This window comes from Paroedura picta, chromosome 8 (assembly GCF_049243985.1).
Source record: "Paroedura picta isolate Pp20150507F chromosome 8, Ppicta_v3.0, whole genome shotgun sequence".
NCBI lineage: Eukaryota > Metazoa > Chordata > Lepidosauria > Squamata > Gekkonidae > Paroedura > Paroedura picta.
Window position 1 is genome coordinate 28826835 of NC_135376.1, and position 17040 is coordinate 28843874.

The following is a 17040-nucleotide window of genomic DNA, read 5'->3' on the forward strand; positions in this document are numbered from 1 at the left end:
TTAGTGAAGTTGTTATTCAATTGAGAACATCTGTTAAATGGAAAGCTATCTACACATTCTAAGAATTACCACATTTTCATATCTAAACACAGTCTTTGGTAGGCAAGTCTTACAATGGGTGGTATCGTTAATTGTCCACACTAGGGGATGAAATGCTTTTTTTTAATATTCAAAGAGTGTTCCATTTTGCTAACATTGGAGAAAGCAGAAATGGATTTACCTTGGATTTTCATTCTCAGTGTTACTAGTGTAGAGCTGTCTACCCACTCTACTCATAATAGAGTCTCAAGTGTTTATGGGGAGGAAATAATGGTATGCTTCTTTCTTATATTAGCCCTAATGCTGACAGCAGTAACCAGTAAACCTTGATGAAAACACACAAAAAAGACTGAAAAGGGGTTTGAGCATGCAGAGATAAAACCAGTCTGTGCTGTAAATTAGGTAACACATGCAGAGGTGTGAAAAACAACGATGTATTGAGTGAGATATCACCGACTTTTCCTCCGTGCAAAATATCTGGAAACCCGGAAAAGGAAAATTCAGTTACATGACAAGTTTTTCTTTTCAGTTAATGTTTGTGTGTGTCAATAAAAATTATGATGGTGTTCCACTTTGAACTTTTGTTGCTCTGCATGGTGGGGAGCACCTTAAACAACTCTAGAGAAAGGTACATGCGAATGAGCAACGGAGGTTGTAGAGATAAAGAAAATGGTTAGTTGCAAGGCACCCAGACATTTTTTTATTACAGTTGTGCTACATCAGTAATATCAAGCCCTGAGTTTTTGGATTCCACAAGACTACTTGAGGATAATTTTTTTGGAGCAGGGGAATCTCCTATTAGTAGTTTTGTCTGAAAACAACCTTCAGCATATCTTCTTTTCCTCTGAGAAATGTTGGAGATTTTGTATGTTTCCTTTTTATTATAAGCTCAACTACACTGAAGAACAAGTCCCAAAGATGATAAGCTATAACAGTAGAAGTAACAGGGAAGGGACTTTATATGCATGGGCCAAGGGGGTTCAGAGAAACAAATTGGTTGGCATGAGCTTCTAGACGATGTGAATTTTCTCTGAAGGTCATATCACTGAAAATACTTCTCAGGTTTCAAGGGCTCCAAAGGTCTACAAGGAGATATGGGACCACCAGGCCCAGCTGGAATGAAAGGCATGCCGGGAATTCCTGGAACCACAGGGCCGCCTGGACTTCCAGGCTTAAGAGGAAATATAGGCCCTCCAGGAGATAATGGATTGCTGGGCCTCCCAGGTCTAAAAGGTACACAAGCTCTCATCTAAACCATTCATATTTCAGAATTACTCTTCGATTTATTACAGACAGTACTTTTAAGTCTTATATTTCCTTGGCTTTTTAAAAACCAAATGGGAGGTAAGTTAAGCTGGAGATCTGAGCCTGCAGTCCAAAGATGACACACTCAATTGGACATGGACATGGACGCTCAATTGGACAAAAAAGCATTTATTCAATGCCACAATAAGACAGTATATAAATGAGAGTCTGATTAAACTAATACAGTGTTACATTTGCATACAGCCCAAATTGTGGTTTGTTGTTGGGTGTTAAATTGAGATTCTAAACCTTGATTTGTATTTGCTTTGATTAACAGTGTATAAGAGTTATGTGCCATCAAGTCACCTCTGACTTGGGCAACCCTATGAATTAACAACCTCCCAAACCCTCTATTATTAATAGCGTTGCTCAGGTCTTGCAAACTGAACACTATGGCTGCCTTTATTGAGTCAAGCCATTTTATGTTGGGTCATCCTCCTTGTTGTTGCTGTTAGTTGTGAAGTCATGTCCAACCCATCTCGACCCCATGGACTGCCAGCATTTCCCCTTAGCATTATTGTCTTTTTCAATAAAATCAGAGTCCAGTAGTATCTTTAAGACCAACAAAGATTTATTCAAGGTGTGAACTTTCGATTGCAAGCACCCTTCGTCAGACTTGCACTCGAAAGCTCACGCCTTGAATAAATCTTCATTGGTCTTAAAGGTGCTACTGGACTCTGATTTTATTGTGCTACTTCAGACCAACACAGCTACTCATTGAATCTGTCTTTTTCAGTGAGTCTTGTCTTCTCATGATGAGACCAAAATATGATAGCCTTAGTTTAGCCATTGATCTTAGTCTCCAGCAACACTATTTTCTAGCTCCTTCATGACTGCCCTTCCAAGTCTCAGTCTCCTTTTGATTTCTTGGTTGCACTTTCCCTTTTGGAATAGGAAATTGTTATTAACTGTAGTTAATGATATGTTAGATTCAACTGGGTAGCCATGTTGGTCTGAAGCAGCACAACAAAACAAAATCAGAGTCCAGTGGCATCTTTAAGACCAACAAAGATTTATTCAAGGTATGAGCATTCGAGTACAAGCCCTCTTCCTCAGACTAAGAGCTCATGCCTTGAATAAATCTTTGTTGGTCTTAAAGACACCACTGGACTCTGATTTTGTTTTAATGATACATTGTAATAGGTGAATGCTTTAATTTGTTCAGTAGTACTGCCCCATCAACCTTCTGTATATAGAGGTGCTTGTACAGAACAATGTGGGGAAAACACACCACATCCATCTCAGCGTCATCCCTTTCTTTTCTCTTGTAGCCAGAGACCTGCTGTGTCCTAAAGACTAATAAATATATAATGGCATGAACTTCCTGTGACATTATAGACTCAGCAATTCAGTACAGTATTTTTTAATTTCTCTTTTATCTAAATATTCCTGTTAAGGAATCAAAGGATCCCAAGGGATGCAAGGTTTTCCAGGGCTACCAGGAAATCATGGAGAAAATGGAGTTCCTGGTATAAAAGGTGAACAAGGACAGACAGGTCAGCATGGCCCTCCTGGAGAATGTGGATCTATGGGCTTCAAAGGTATGCAGTTGTCAAATGACTGTTTCTGTTGCTCATTGAGTTTCCTCCAAGCCAAACATTATTATCTGTTTTACCAAGCCCCTATGGAAAGAATTTTCAATCTGTGATAATTTAATGATGTGTAATAACTTAATTTTTGATAAGTGTGTTGAGACTTAAGTGCCCACATAATTTCAATTCTCTTCTGAAGGAGCTCATCTGAAGGAATGCAGTGCATGCTCCCAGGTCTTTTTAGAAATGCATCGTCACATCCTCTGTATTACAAGTAATTAGCTGTCTTGCATCATAGTAGCACAGGATATGTACTAAATCCTTATCCATGGTTCCTCTATATATTTGTGAAACAGCCTGGGGGGTTCAACATGTTTGGCTGTCCAAGTTGAAATAGGGCCAATTTTTTGGCCCTGTCCCTGCAGCTCCCACCCTCCATCCCTGGACTCTAGCCTCTTTGCTCTCAGATGCGCCTCAGTGCCTGGAACCAGCAGCAGGTAAGGGGAGAGGGCCCTGGGCAAAGGATCCTGGTGGAGGGCCTGCTAATGAGGGCCTCTTGGCTTGCTATGCTGGGCCTGCTAACGAGAGCCTCCCGGCCTGCTGACTGCCTGCTAAGGAACTCTGTCCCGGCCCTGCTAATGAGCTGGCCAGCCCCTGCCCCCCCCCCACTTGATCCATCTGCGAGCTGCGACCCAAAGCCACCTTAAGCTGCCTGGCCAGGGGCCAGGGGAGGGAACCCTTTCAAGGCCCGTTCTTAGGAACGGGCTTTGAAGCTAGTACATTAATAAAATTAAAACTCCATTTTGTTCATTTTAACATTGTGGTTATGCTTAGTTTTGCAATTGTCTTGATAAAGCAAGTGGCAGTTCATCTATAGATACAAAAGGCATGCCATCTGCTCTTTGGGTTGTCCCATTTTATACTTCTTTCATACTCTAACCTATGCTATATGCTGTTGCTAGAAAATGTATATTTTCCTTCTTTCCTTCCATTATCCATCTACAGAGTTACAGATGAAGGGACACTTTGCTGGGATTTTTCTTGATGTATGATTTGTGGGCTGCCGAGCAATCATTGGGGCATAGTTTTCCATATCTTAAACAGGTCCTGCACTTTTTTCCTGTTTGCTATCTCCTTTCCTCTGCTCTATCAAACACATTAATAAGACAACGAGCAAGAGATCTTTAGACAAATATCAGAGAGGTGGGTGGACAATTATTAAATGACTGCTCTCTTGTCAGTTTCTACAAGTACCTCTTTATTTCAGTTACTCAGTTAGAGTGCTCCCTGAACCAGCAAGGAAAAGTAAGCGGAGGCAATTCCCTCTCCTTAAAATCTAAATAGCTAAATATGTAAAACTGAGTATCTGTGTAAGGTGTAAAACAAGCCAGGATGTTGATTCCACAGAAAGGTTTCAGCTATAATTTCATGAAAAATATTTGCATGCATTCTTCTTGTATTCTTCTTATAAGGCAAAAGAGGACTTCCAGGTGAAGATGGCTGTATTACACTATTGGTTGAAAAAGGACAAAATGGGGAGCCAGGCTTTCCTGGTGAAGAAGGTTTACTAGGAACACAGGGTAAAGATACATCCTATTTTCTAAGCCATATGGGATTATTTATTTCAGACTCTAACTAATATCTTCTAGATCATGCCTAATTTTTGGAAGGTATTCATAATTCACAGTTAAGCAACTATTAATTGTTCTATTTAGGAATTATGCAAAATGTACCAGATAAAGAATCCTTTCAATTTCAGGTCTGATAGTTTAGAATCTCTTTTTGCTATAAGCTATCTATAGAATTGGGGAAGGCACTGGCAAACCACCCCGTATTGAGTCTGCCATGAAAACTCTAGAGGGCGTCACCCCAAGGGTCAGACATGACCCAGTGTTACCCAAATTGCTTGGGAATTATGAATATAGCAAGAGGCAGGGGTGACACAGGATCTTTATTACCAATTTTTACGGGGTCCTTTCCCTGGAAGAAACCCTTCTTAAATGAAGAAGACAAAAGCTTACACTCAGAGGATTTATTTGGGGAAAAAATATTGGGATACATTCAAAACACACAGAGAAGCAAAAAAACATACATACACTAAGTTCTACAGGGGGACAAGTTACACTAAGTTCTACAAGGGGACGAGTTCAAGATACTGCACCTTTCTTGGATCCAAGGAGCCAAGACACAGGGTTGACGACATCAGGGGGTGGACAGGATGCCGGGGGTGGACAACAACACAGACACACAGACAGTTTGCGCGAGGCTTGATTTATTGCTTGAAATTCCCGGGCTAGCCCCAGAGACTGCCCACTAGGAGGTCCGTGATTGTTGACTGGTCTCTGATATTATGATTATCTGATAGGTGGGTTTGAACTGTGAGGTCACTAGAGTGGGAGGTGTGGAGTAATCTCATCAAGTAGAACAATACCTTGGCTAGGTGTAATGTGCCGCTAATGGCCCTGTCTTTATTTTATCAGGAAGGACAGGGGGAAGATATTTGGGGATAAGAGGTGCTGCTAGGCAGAAATTACACTGGACAAGAGAGACAAAAGAAGTTGCAGTTAGTACCTTGAAGGGATATTCCTTTCCTGTAGATAGTCTAATGGTCTTTGGCTGGGGGGGGGTGATTTAGATAACGTGCACATTTAGCTCAGTCAATTGGGCAAGGAGGAAATGTAAGAAATCTAGTGAAGCCCAAACAAGATGAAGACCTAGCCTGGCTTCCTAGGTTTGTTGAGAGGCCCTACTGACTCCATAGTCTGTGCATGAAGGTGTCTCTGTGAGACACCCCTCCATTATGGGCTACCTCTATGGTAACACCAGTGCTTGCACAGGCGATACCTTTACCTTTTTATCTATAGAATATCATTTCTAATAAATGCTTGGAATAATTTCAGGTGACAAAGGCAGCCCTGGATTCAGGGGAATCCCAGGACAGCCAGGCAGAAGTGGACTTGTGCAGAAGGGCGAACCTGGTGATGCTGGGCAGATTGGTTGCCAAGGGCTGCCAGGTCCACCTGGAATTCCAGGATTGAGAGGAATCATTGGTTTTGAAGGACAGCAGGGTGAGCAGGTATGCTGAAAAATATGGTTTAATTTTATTTGTTTCCAGGTTACTGACACAGTCAGTCTGAGTGCATGATAGTCAGCTGTTGCTGTTGGTGACATGGCTCAGCTCCTAGAGTTCAAAATGAAAAGCTCTCCAGCGTATGGGGCATGCTATCTTCAGAACTAATCCTGAGTAAACAATACACACATTTGCTAATTCCCCTTTTAACATTGTCACTATTGTATGGCTTGCAGTATTAAACAAGTTTTTAATGTGCTCTAGGCCAAGTTTATTTATAACCTACCTTTCTTTCCTATGGAGACCCCAATCAGCTTCCATTGTTCTCTTCCACCTACATTTTTATGTGTCAGGTTAGGCTAAGAGTGTGTGACAGGCTCAAGGGCACCCTACAAGCTTCCATGACAAAAGTAGGGATTTAAACCTGGATTTCCAAATCCTAGTTTAACACTTTAACCTCTGTACCACACTGGATGTTTAGCTTCTTTATGTAATAACTAAACAAAAATTAATACAGGATAACAAAAATTCAGACCATTAACAAATGGTGAATGTCCTTATATTACTCGTCATATTCTTTTGGTTTCCCTTATGCTTAAGTATTCCAGCCATCTTTAAGAAAGCGAATGATTGACTTTTGTTTCTTCTGGGCTTTGAGGTCTCTATTACCTGTATTTACTTCCAGTGAGCTGTTCAGTGTGTACAGTGTAGAAATTGTGCTGATTTGTAGCCTTATTGCCTCCAGAGCAATGGGATTATACAACAGCAAACAAGAATAGAATTTAGTCCATGACATGTAGAAGATACCTCTACCACTGTGTGTACTTTCCAAGTATTGGGGCTGTTCACTATATTTATATAATGTTTTCATTTAAAATATAGGCAGGCGGTATACCATATCAGTGAAGTCTGCTGGGGTCATTGCATTATTTAGGTGATTTGGGACAGTGCCAACAAAATGACATAAATAGGGTTACAGTCAAGAAGACTAAGACAGGGCCCTGTCAGAAGGAAGGCTTAAAGCAATTTTCAGAGTATGTGAATGGTATTACAAAGATTTAAAGCCCTGATGGATACCAGTGTGGTTTGATGCTGCAGTAGTAAGAAGAAGAGTTGGTTCTTATATGCCACTTTTCTCTCCCAGAAGGGAGAGGGGCTTACAATCGCCTTCCCTTCCGTCTCCCCACAACAGGCACCCTGTGAGGTAGGTGTGGCTGAGAGAGCTCTGATGTTTCTGCTCGGTCAGAACAGCTTTATCAGTGCTGTGGCGGGCGCAAGGTCACCCAGCTAGCTGCATGTGGGGAAGTGCAGAATCAAATCCGTCTCGCCAGATTAGAAGTCTGCACTCCCAACCACTACACTTTCCCATCACTGTATGCATTCCTTTCAGGAACAAGAGCCAATGAAATGTATCCTTCTCGTGTCACAGAGAATTAATGTCAATGTAAAAAATTCCAGATATGAAAAAAGTCAGATTCTGTTATCTACAACATTCAGTTCCAAAACCTATTTAGCTCCTCAGACTATCCAATATATTAACCTAATTATATTATTTGTATTAATCTAAATACAACATATTATTTATTCAGGATTTGGCACATGAAGATTATTAGACTAATACAATATATACATTTTGTTCACAGGAGTTGGAAGGAGAAGGATGTTATTACAGGATGTCCTTATTTTATATAGTATAACTAATGCACACAATTTCTTTTAATAAAATAATCAGGGTGTACAGGGACTACCAGGTCTTCTGGGAAAAGCAGGACTTGATGGTGCAAAAGGACCTAAAGGTAAATGATATAGTGACAAATGAATATGCAAAAATATTCCTTTTGGGGCGTGCATTAGGAAGGATAAGTATACAACCAAGAGTAGTTTACTGGAAACAAAAGATTATAATTTGGATCCAAAGCCTCTCATCCTCCAAGTTCAGCCCAAAAGACATCTCAGGCTGCTCCTGTTCTTGCTGCTGAGTTACAAAAGCTGGAGGAGAAGCAGACTAAGGAACAGACCCCTGCCCAGAGCCAGTGCCTACCTCAGGCACCTCTGTAAGCAGCTTTCCAACAGCGGCCTCAATGAAGCAGGTCTTGCAAGATGTCTTCATTGTACCACCAAAGACAAAGAATGGGGTAGGGGAAGACTGCCTTGAGGGAAGGATTCAGTCCTCCCCATTCCCTTTGCTTTACTACTTTTCGGTTTAGCCTTCTTCTTGGGCCCAATTACACTTCCCTCCTATCTGTCATCCTGTTCCCCTGGACAACTTCACTAAAGTAAGCTAGCTCCAGGTGGAACCTGGGGATCCCCAAGAATTGCAGCTGATGTAAATACTACAGGGATCAATTCCCCTGGATAAAATGGATGCTTTGGAGGGTGGATTCTTATATTTTACTGGCATTCCTGTTCTCTGCAGGATCCATCCCCAGATCTCTAGAAGTTTCCAGCCTGGATCTTATTCTCTCCCCCCCCCCCCCAATCTGGCAACCCTACTGCGACCATGGACTATACTGTACTCTGATTCTGAACACTAATAAAATTCTTGTTGAACCTGATTTATCAACCTGCCGCCCTTGACTTTTTCCTCCTAGTGCTAACCTGCAGTTGTCCCCCTCCACTCACCTAACTTCAGTTGTTTTGAAGCTCAGATCAGCCTAATACTTAAAAAAAAAAAAAAAGGTTTGCTCCAGTCAGAATTTTTTTAAGTATTGACTTATTATGTTGGGGAGGAATTGGAAACACTTACTGAATTCTAAGCTGAAATTTGTATTGCATTTTTTAAAAATACATAAATACTCACATTTAACTATTATTAACACTTAACCAGAAAGTTCAGAACAAATTTTCAAAACCAACAGGAATACTGTCAAACCACTGCCCCAGATAATGCAATAAAAAGCCCTTTAAAATAACCATAAAAGAACTGTAAAATCAGAACCAGTAGAATGCCAAAAGATAAACTTTTAAAAACCGCAGCAACCTGGAAAGTTGCCCCCCCCCCAGCATAAATCCTTTAAAATCTAGATGCAAAGCAGTTAAAAATTCTAAAACAATGAACTTTTGGGCAAGGTATGCTGTAAGGTCGGATAGGAAAGCAATTTTAAGGGGTTTTATGATTTGAAGTAAGATAATGGGTTGGATCCAGTAAAAATTTCCATAGAAGGGGGCGTGATTCCATAGAAGGGAACTCCCTTTGTTGGGTTCTGACTGCCTTTTTCATATTGTTCCAGCCATCCACAAAATTATTGTGGGCTGCAACACATGTATATACCTTGTTAACATAAAGTAAGAAACTTGTTCACCTGATGGGTATGGTTGATTATCAGAGTAATCTCCATCTTTAACTTGTACAGGAAGCAGAGGTGATCCAGCTCCTCATGTTGGCCCACCCGGTAAGCGAGGTCCTCCAGGAAATCAAGGACTGCCAGGTAGTATTTCTGGTTATTTTGTAACAAAAACAGGTTGATTAAATGACTCACCTGCTCCTTTTCCTTTATTGGGTTTTCATTTGTTGGCAGATTTCATGAATCAACATTCCATATTTATGGCTGACAAATTTTTGAGCCTTCAACTGCTATGGTGTCACTGGTTCATACGTTATGCACAGTCATATTAACCACATGAATGCTGGATGTCTTCTGTGCACATCATCAAACATGATATTTATTTATTCATTTTGCAATGTCTTATAGTCTCTTAATTGCCAATATTTCTATTATTGATTCATAGTTATATATAGAAGAAAGAGTTTTACTATTAAAAAAAAACCTTAGTTCTGTGTTGTGCTTGAAGAAGATTCCCAGTTCAGTCCTTGGCTTTTCCGATATCAGGACTGGGAAATAGTTATACCAAAGAATGCAGAGAACATCTGGCTGTCAGAATAGACAGCGCTGGATTAGATGAACCAATGTTCTGACTCAATTAATGGCAGCTACACACCTCCATTTCCCTATACTTTCATGTATCAGTCATATTTGTTTTATAAAGTTTGTTACATTGCCCTCCAGCCTGTTTTAGTTGATACCCATCATTGTCATGGGAAAGGAGAAGAGTAGCACTTACGATATGCTCATTCAGGACCACTTAATACATTAGATTTGAAGCATACATCTGAGAGGGTTTATATAATGGGAACTGTTCCCAGTCACTTGTTTATTAGTTTATTAATTTTTACATTTTTTAGCACGCTACTCTCTGGAGATACATGGTGGGATACAATATAACCCCCCCATAAAACATGATAAAATGCCATCCCATCACAACAACAAAACATAGTTAAAAAGAGGATAAAACAAGATTGGCAGTATAATCCCTCCCCCCATCCCTGCAGCTGTCCACCCCCCCCCCCCCGGGTGGGGTACTCTGGAAGTTACTGTGTAGCCTGAGGAGAGTCCCCTGTTGTTCCTGGCTCTGACCTCAATCAAAGACCTAGTGGAAGAGCTCCGTTTTTCAGGCCCTCCTGAACTCTGTTGTGAAGCAACTTAACAAGTTTACTGACATTTTATACAACTTGGGCCTAGAGCAGCCTAGAGCTGTCATTTTAACTCCACATTCTTTTCTTCAGACACTAGGCAGCAATCTCTCATCCAAACAATGACTTTTATCAATAGTATCATCCTGTATATGTAGTCTTTATATGTGAAGTATAAATGCAATATACATTTGCTTCCAAATACATCTGTTGCATGTATGTTTGATCACAGCTTCTTGTTGAGTGTTTACTTAGTGGGAAACTTGGGTTTGCTTCTATAATGTGTAAAATACCCATAGTCACACAGAGAGATGAAAATGAAGATCAGCAATATCTTTTCATGCACTTATATATTACGTATTGCTAAGAAGGCAGAATGACACATTAATAATATTGTTATAGCTATGCTGTAGTTATACAGAATGGTGTTCTTTTGAGATTTTGTACAACTTAGCACTCAGTGGTGAACTGCAGTCTGAATTAAATTTGATGAGCAATGACTAGTGCAAGTTCTTAGAATGTGCCAGATCCATATGCCTGGGTACTAAAAAGAACAATTTGTGCAACTTTAAATTTGACCAGAGAAGGAAATAGTGCTATATTTTTGGAAGTGTTGGGTTATCAGTTACAAAGTTGTTGTATCAGAGCTAGCATGTATGCCTGTAAGGATATTCTTGGGCTTTGTATCATTCATAGAGGAGGCAATATGTTGGTATGTTAATGAAAAGCTGTCTGTTAAGAAATACAGCAAATTTATGTGTGGAAATCTTTTATATGAAAAATTGTGGGTTTTGTTTATTTGTTTTTGAAGGATTCGATGGATTTCCAGGTGTTCAAGGAGTACCAGGTGCCCAAGGGGAAACAGGAAGCCCAGGACCCAAAGGGCCACCTGGATACTCAGGAATTCCTGGCTTCCCAGGTAAGGATGAAATAAAGAAAGAAAATGTTTAAATCTAATATTAGCTACAAGTGCAACAGTGGATAAAATTGGAAAATGTCTCAGTAATGGAACAATAAAAGCAGAAGTGAAATTAAGGCTTGATGTATAGGCTTATATGACCATCTTAACTCATGAGGATATCTATTGCATAAACCTGTGGTTTGGTAAGGCAGTCATGTGCCTAATGATAGCAAACCTAGAGCTGAAGCTGTATTGGCCTTTGACTATTACAAACATTTGAAAAATAATAGTTGCTATGGTATGCCCAAAGCCAGGCTGGTCTGAACGCATTGTTAATTTTATGTTAACTTTTACAGTCCCCCAATACATGCCAACCAAATATATACATTCTGATGTAGAAGAGCTGAACAGGTGAGAAGAAAGTAGTAAATGCTGTTGAGGAGCTATGACACAGTAGTAGTAGCATATTGAAGGTTCCAGGTTCATTCTTCACATTTCAAGTTAAAAGAACAGGTGATATAAAAAAAGACCTTCACATACGTCATTGGAGAGCAACTGGCAGTCTGCGTACTGACTGTGATATTCCAGTGATCTCACTCTATATAAGGCAGCTTCATATAGAATCATAGAGTTAGAAGGGGCTATACAGGATATGATTTGACACTTATATTTTCCACCTGTAGGAGCTCAGGGAGCTGCAGGATTGGCAGGAACTCCAGGTGAACAAGGTAATCCTGGCCTTTTTGGACTGCCAGGTTTTCCAGGATTACCTGGACCCCCAGGTAGAAAAGGTAAATATTTTAAGTGATGATAGAGATTTTACAAGATGTGGCACTGAATTTTGTAATAGTATGGAATGAATGGCAACAAATATAATTGTAAGTCATAAAATGGTGGGTAATTTAAAAATACACCTTGAGCCTAATAATGCCAACACTGAAGTCAGTATTCTGTCTTAATTCCTCTGAGGGCCAAATTTGATCAACTGAAAGAATTTAAAAAACCCTATTCAAAGGAAGAAGTCCCAGATGGATTCTAGATGCAGATTTTATTTTTTTGCCTCCAAATTATGAGACTCTAAACAGGCAAATAAACAGCTTGGAGCAGATCTCTGATTAATTAATGTATTTGCATGAATGTATGAATGTATCTTTTAGATATTATCATGTAAACACAATTGAGCCAAGAGCTGATCCAAATGTAGTAACCATCTTCATGGTGTGCTAGCCTAGAATTTTCCTGCAGTAACATTTTAATATGAACTTAATATGAACTTCAAAAGATGTCAATCTAACGTGATTTTGGTTATTATTTTAAATACTTATCTTTTCTCTTGGCTTAAGGTGCTTGATACAATTGCATAGACCATATGCCCTTTTGCATCTGTTTGCTTACAGAAGTACAGTTATGGGGACAGAACACACCTATGTGTTGTCCTTAATTCAGTTTTATACATGTGATGTTGCTAACCAGAAAAATGCCCTGTCCGTTTGATTAGGGGCTTAATGGAACATTTTTTTGCCCATTTCTCTACATTAAGTCTCTATTAAAGAGACAGGACATTTTTGTCCTTCCACTGTTGGCAATCCTACACTTAATATTTGGTAGTAGTATGTAATTATGGTTATTCAGCTAGCAAGCAAAAATTACTTGCCAGGTAGTTACTGTCAGTGTGGTGTAGTGGTTAGAGCAGGCTTTCTCAACTAGGGTTTTGTGAAATCCTGGGGTTTCTTTTGATAGTCCAACAAATTAATTATTTTAGATGCAAAAACCCTGCTTTCTGTTTATTATGCCAAGTGTTCTCATTTAAACAATATTTAGATGTAAGGGGATGTTGTTATAGCATTCCCTAAAAAACCCAAAATTATTTTCTAATTGCTTTCTCCACATCCATAATTAATGGTCCAGTCCAGAAACCATAATTATTTGAGTTACTCTTGAAGTAAAGGGTCACATACATTTAAATAAGGCTAATTTCAGACAGTACTGTGCATTAAAATGTAGCAAATAGTGGCTGGCTTCCACTGCAGTAAATACAGCTTAAATCTGGCACTATAGAACTGTGACTGCTCGAGGTATAGATAGACTTACAAGTGTTGCCATTGTAATAGGTTGTTGGCAGAAGTTAGAAAGCAAAGTAAACAGAATAATCAATCATGGTGAAATAAGCCAACAATCAAGAGTGAGATCAACAGCAAATTAGATTCCAGAGATTAATCCTTAATATATTTACTGATGTTGAGTCAGCTGCTTGCCTAACATTTAGCAAAAAAAAAAAACCCTGCCATAAACAGATCACTGTTTTCACAAATATTCTGTTAAGAATTCTACTTCTGGGTGGTTACTGTGGTTCTGTGGCTCATATCAGATGGAATAGTCAGTCACGTCTATCTTCAAAGGTGGGACTTCAGGATCCCCTGGAATTACAACTCCTCTCCCAACTATAGAGATAAGTTCTCCTGGAGAAAATAGATACTTTGGAAGGTGGAGTCTGTGTTATTGTAGTCAACTGAGGTCCCTGTCCTCTCCAGGCTCCATCTCCAAATATCAAGGAGTTTGCCAGCCTAAATCTAGCAACCCTAACCCCTGACCCCTGTTGGTGGCCAGTGGGATCTGGCAGCCATACTTCAGAGTTTGTGGTGTTTTGAATACTCGGTTCCTTTAATCTGGGCGAGTGGTTTTTAGACAGAGAGAAAGAAAGCTGTGTTCATTGTAGCTCCAGACAGAGAAGGAACTGGATTAAACTGTACTTCTGTTTGAAACCATGCTGCCTCTTTATTTTGATGCCTAGCATTAAGAACACAACAAAGTTGAGGTGGAAAACTTAAAGACTGACATTTTTTTTTTTTTGCTTAAAGTAACTGGTAGGCTTTTTCTCCCTTAAACTAATGCTCTTCTACACTAATGCTCCTCTACACAGTTTAAGAAGTGCCAAGAGATAATGATAGTTACTTTTATTTTGGAGTTTGTAATGAAACTGTTATTGGATTGAAAGAAAGGCTATAAACACTTAAATACTGGTTTTCACTAATCACCCGTGTCAAAGCTCAGATTACAAAAAGGCTTTCAATGATTTATTTATATTTTCTGTAATATTTTAAAGGACCTCCAGGATTGCCTGGAATAGATGGCTTGAATGGGCTACAGGGTCAAAAAGGTTTACCAGGACCTCCAGGTAATGGATGTTGTGATATACAGACTGCATATTAAGTATGTTTAGTATGAGAGTAATAAAATCACTACTTGGATTTATGAAATGGTACAAAATTTGTTATTCAAATACCAGAACTTTGGATTCAGCTATAATGAATTACTATTAACATGATGAGAATGAACCAGATCATGAAATCTTAGTAGGAAAACTGAATTTATAAATAACTTATATTAAGGACAATAGTTAGGCAGCTGAAAACATGTGCTGCATTTCAGGCTGGCCAGCTTGTTGCAATCAAGCTCAAAGATCCAGGGAAGCCCGTGTGCATATGTAAAACAATTCTTGCATTCCTGGGATGGCTTTTTTGGGATCAATGTTACCTTGTGGCTACAGTCATTTATGATTTTTGGGGATGCTGCTCAGGCACACTTAGCAATTTTCAGACGTGGTGTGGGTGGGGTTGTGTGCAGGGTTCAGAATCCAGACTTAGCTTGAGAAAGGAAGAAATCTTTTTATTACTATTATCTTATTAATTTTTATGATATAATTGAGAAAAATTAGAAACTAGACATAAAGAACATAATGAATATAATGAACCCCCATCAGGATTTTTTCCCTGATCCCCCCGTCCCTCATTTACTTCTGTTTATCAAGGAAGTCTATATAATAGTGTTATTGTTCTTGAAATTCTTGTGTTGTTCTCCTGTTAACTAGACTTGTTAGTTTGGCCATTTTTTAAAGTTCTGCCAGTTTATCAACCCAGGCTGATAATGATGGTGATGCTGAAGAAAGGAAGAAATCTTGATTCTGTTGGCATTTCCGTTCTGCACATCTGTCTTTCCTTCATATAGAGGTTTACATTGTGTAGTTACTTTCCTATAAAGGTTTGAGTGAAATGGGGCCTCCGGGATGCCCTGGAGAATCTGGTTCAAAAGGCAGTAGAGGAGAGCCTGGGCCACCAGGAATTTCCCCCCCAGGACCCCCAGGAGACATAGGCTCATTAGGGCCACCTGGTAAGTTTCCCGCCAATAACTATTTAAATAAATAAATAACTAATTATTAATTAATTTTTGCTACAGTATTAATAAATAGCATATGAAGCACATATGCTTGGGATTTCTTTATACAGTTAACAGTATAAATTGTTTCATGTGGCTGTGTCTTTGCTATTGCTAGCAATAGCATAAGAATACAACTCTTTGTAACCATCCGCAAGCAACATACTGATACATGAAATTAATTCTGAATATTGGGAAATTTTAAGTTATAGATTTCTTCCTCATCAGGCTCTATCCTAAGAATGAGGACTTTGCTCATCTGGTCCCAGAGGGAGGATTCCTTCCTCATTCCTCCAGGGAAGAGCCTGTGCCAGTTGTATATCTTCTTTCCATGCAGGACTCCCTGTTCCTTAGACCCACACGACTGTTCTTCTAGAGGCCACTGTTGGATCTCCCATTCCTCCAGTTGGTTTAGTTAATGAGGCTGAGAAAGGGCACAAGCACTAGGATCAGAAGCAAGTTCAAACACATTGCAGGGCCTATGGCGGCTGGGAACCTGCCAGGAATTTCAGAAAGGCTGGTCTACTAGAACAGTTTGTGAGTCAAACTGCTTTGTATGAAATACTCCCCCCCACCTCCCAGCTTAAGTATGCAAGTAATGGCAGCTGTTGCATTCTGTCTTCATTCTAAAGCACTGGAAAGTATAAGTCATTGGAGGAAAAAAGCTTCCCATGTCATAATATTACCCCAGCAAGATGCTCCCTACTCAGCAACAGAGAATAGCTAAACAGGGTGAGATTCAGTTCCCTCATAGATCAGATGTCATTCCTACCCTCCACTGTACTTAGGCTCAGTATCCCTCCCAAATTCATTTCCTGATTATTTTAACAGAGCATCTAAGCTGAAGACAGCACAAAAGTGTAAGTTATACTACTACAACTGGGAACCCACAAGGATTTGGGGGAGTCATCTCATTCCCCACCCTCACTATTTCCTCTTTCCTTGAAGTCCTTTAGCCTCCCCGTTTCCTGCTTCCATATCTCCTTCTAGAGTTGCCAGCCTCCAGGTAGTCGCTGGAGATTTTCTAGAATCACAACAGATCTCCTAACTACAAATATAAATTCTGCCTTTAGGGCTGTCAGCTCCAGGTTGGGAAATTCCTAGAGATTTGGAGGTGGAGCTTCGGGAGACTGTTATGGGAGGTGATCTCAGCAGGGTATAATGCCACAGATTCCACCATGTAAAGCAGTGATTTTCTCAAGGGGAACTGATCTCTGTCATCTGGTAAGCAGTTGTAATTCCAGGTGATCTCCAGCAGGTGTAGTCAACCTGTAGACCTCCAGATGTTCATGGACTACAATTCCCCTGAGCCCCTGCCACCAAACACTGGCAGGGACTCATGGGAATTGTAGTCCATGGACATCTGGAGGACCACAGGTTGACTACCCCTGATCTCTAGCACTCACTGGAGGCTGGCACTCCTAGTTCCCCTGAAGGAAATGGCTTGTTGGAGATTGGAGTCCATGGCATTATACTCAAACTCCACCTTTCCATGTTCCACCCCAAATTT

General features: G+C 40.0%; 1 protein-coding gene and 1 long non-coding RNA gene across 2 annotated transcripts in view; one reads left to right on the forward strand and one right to left on the reverse strand.

Annotated features, from left to right (window-relative positions):
- The window catches only part of COL4A4 (collagen type IV alpha 4 chain), an 87266-nt gene that overhangs the window by 53665 nt on the left and 16561 nt on the right, over window positions 1-17040 (forward strand). Inside the window, exons 30-39 of the mRNA XM_077348858.1 lie at window positions 1102-1272; window positions 2742-2885; window positions 4349-4456; window positions 5777-5952; window positions 7679-7742; window positions 9300-9374; window positions 11229-11336; window positions 12002-12109; window positions 14422-14493; window positions 15357-15485. Of these exons, the coding sequence (XP_077204973.1) occupies window positions 1102-1272; window positions 2742-2885; window positions 4349-4456; window positions 5777-5952; window positions 7679-7742; window positions 9300-9374; window positions 11229-11336; window positions 12002-12109; window positions 14422-14493; window positions 15357-15485 (1155 nt within the window). The remainder of the gene's footprint in view (window positions 1-1101; window positions 1273-2741; window positions 2886-4348; window positions 4457-5776; window positions 5953-7678; window positions 7743-9299; window positions 9375-11228; window positions 11337-12001; window positions 12110-14421; window positions 14494-15356; window positions 15486-17040) is intronic.
- LOC143843179 (uncharacterized) overlaps window positions 1-17040 on the reverse strand; it is a 33952-nt gene that overhangs the window by 16369 nt on the left and 543 nt on the right. The window contains exon 2 of the long non-coding RNA XR_013233483.1: window positions 9249-9383. This is a non-coding gene — a long non-coding RNA (uncharacterized LOC143843179). The remainder of the gene's footprint in view (window positions 1-9248; window positions 9384-17040) is intronic.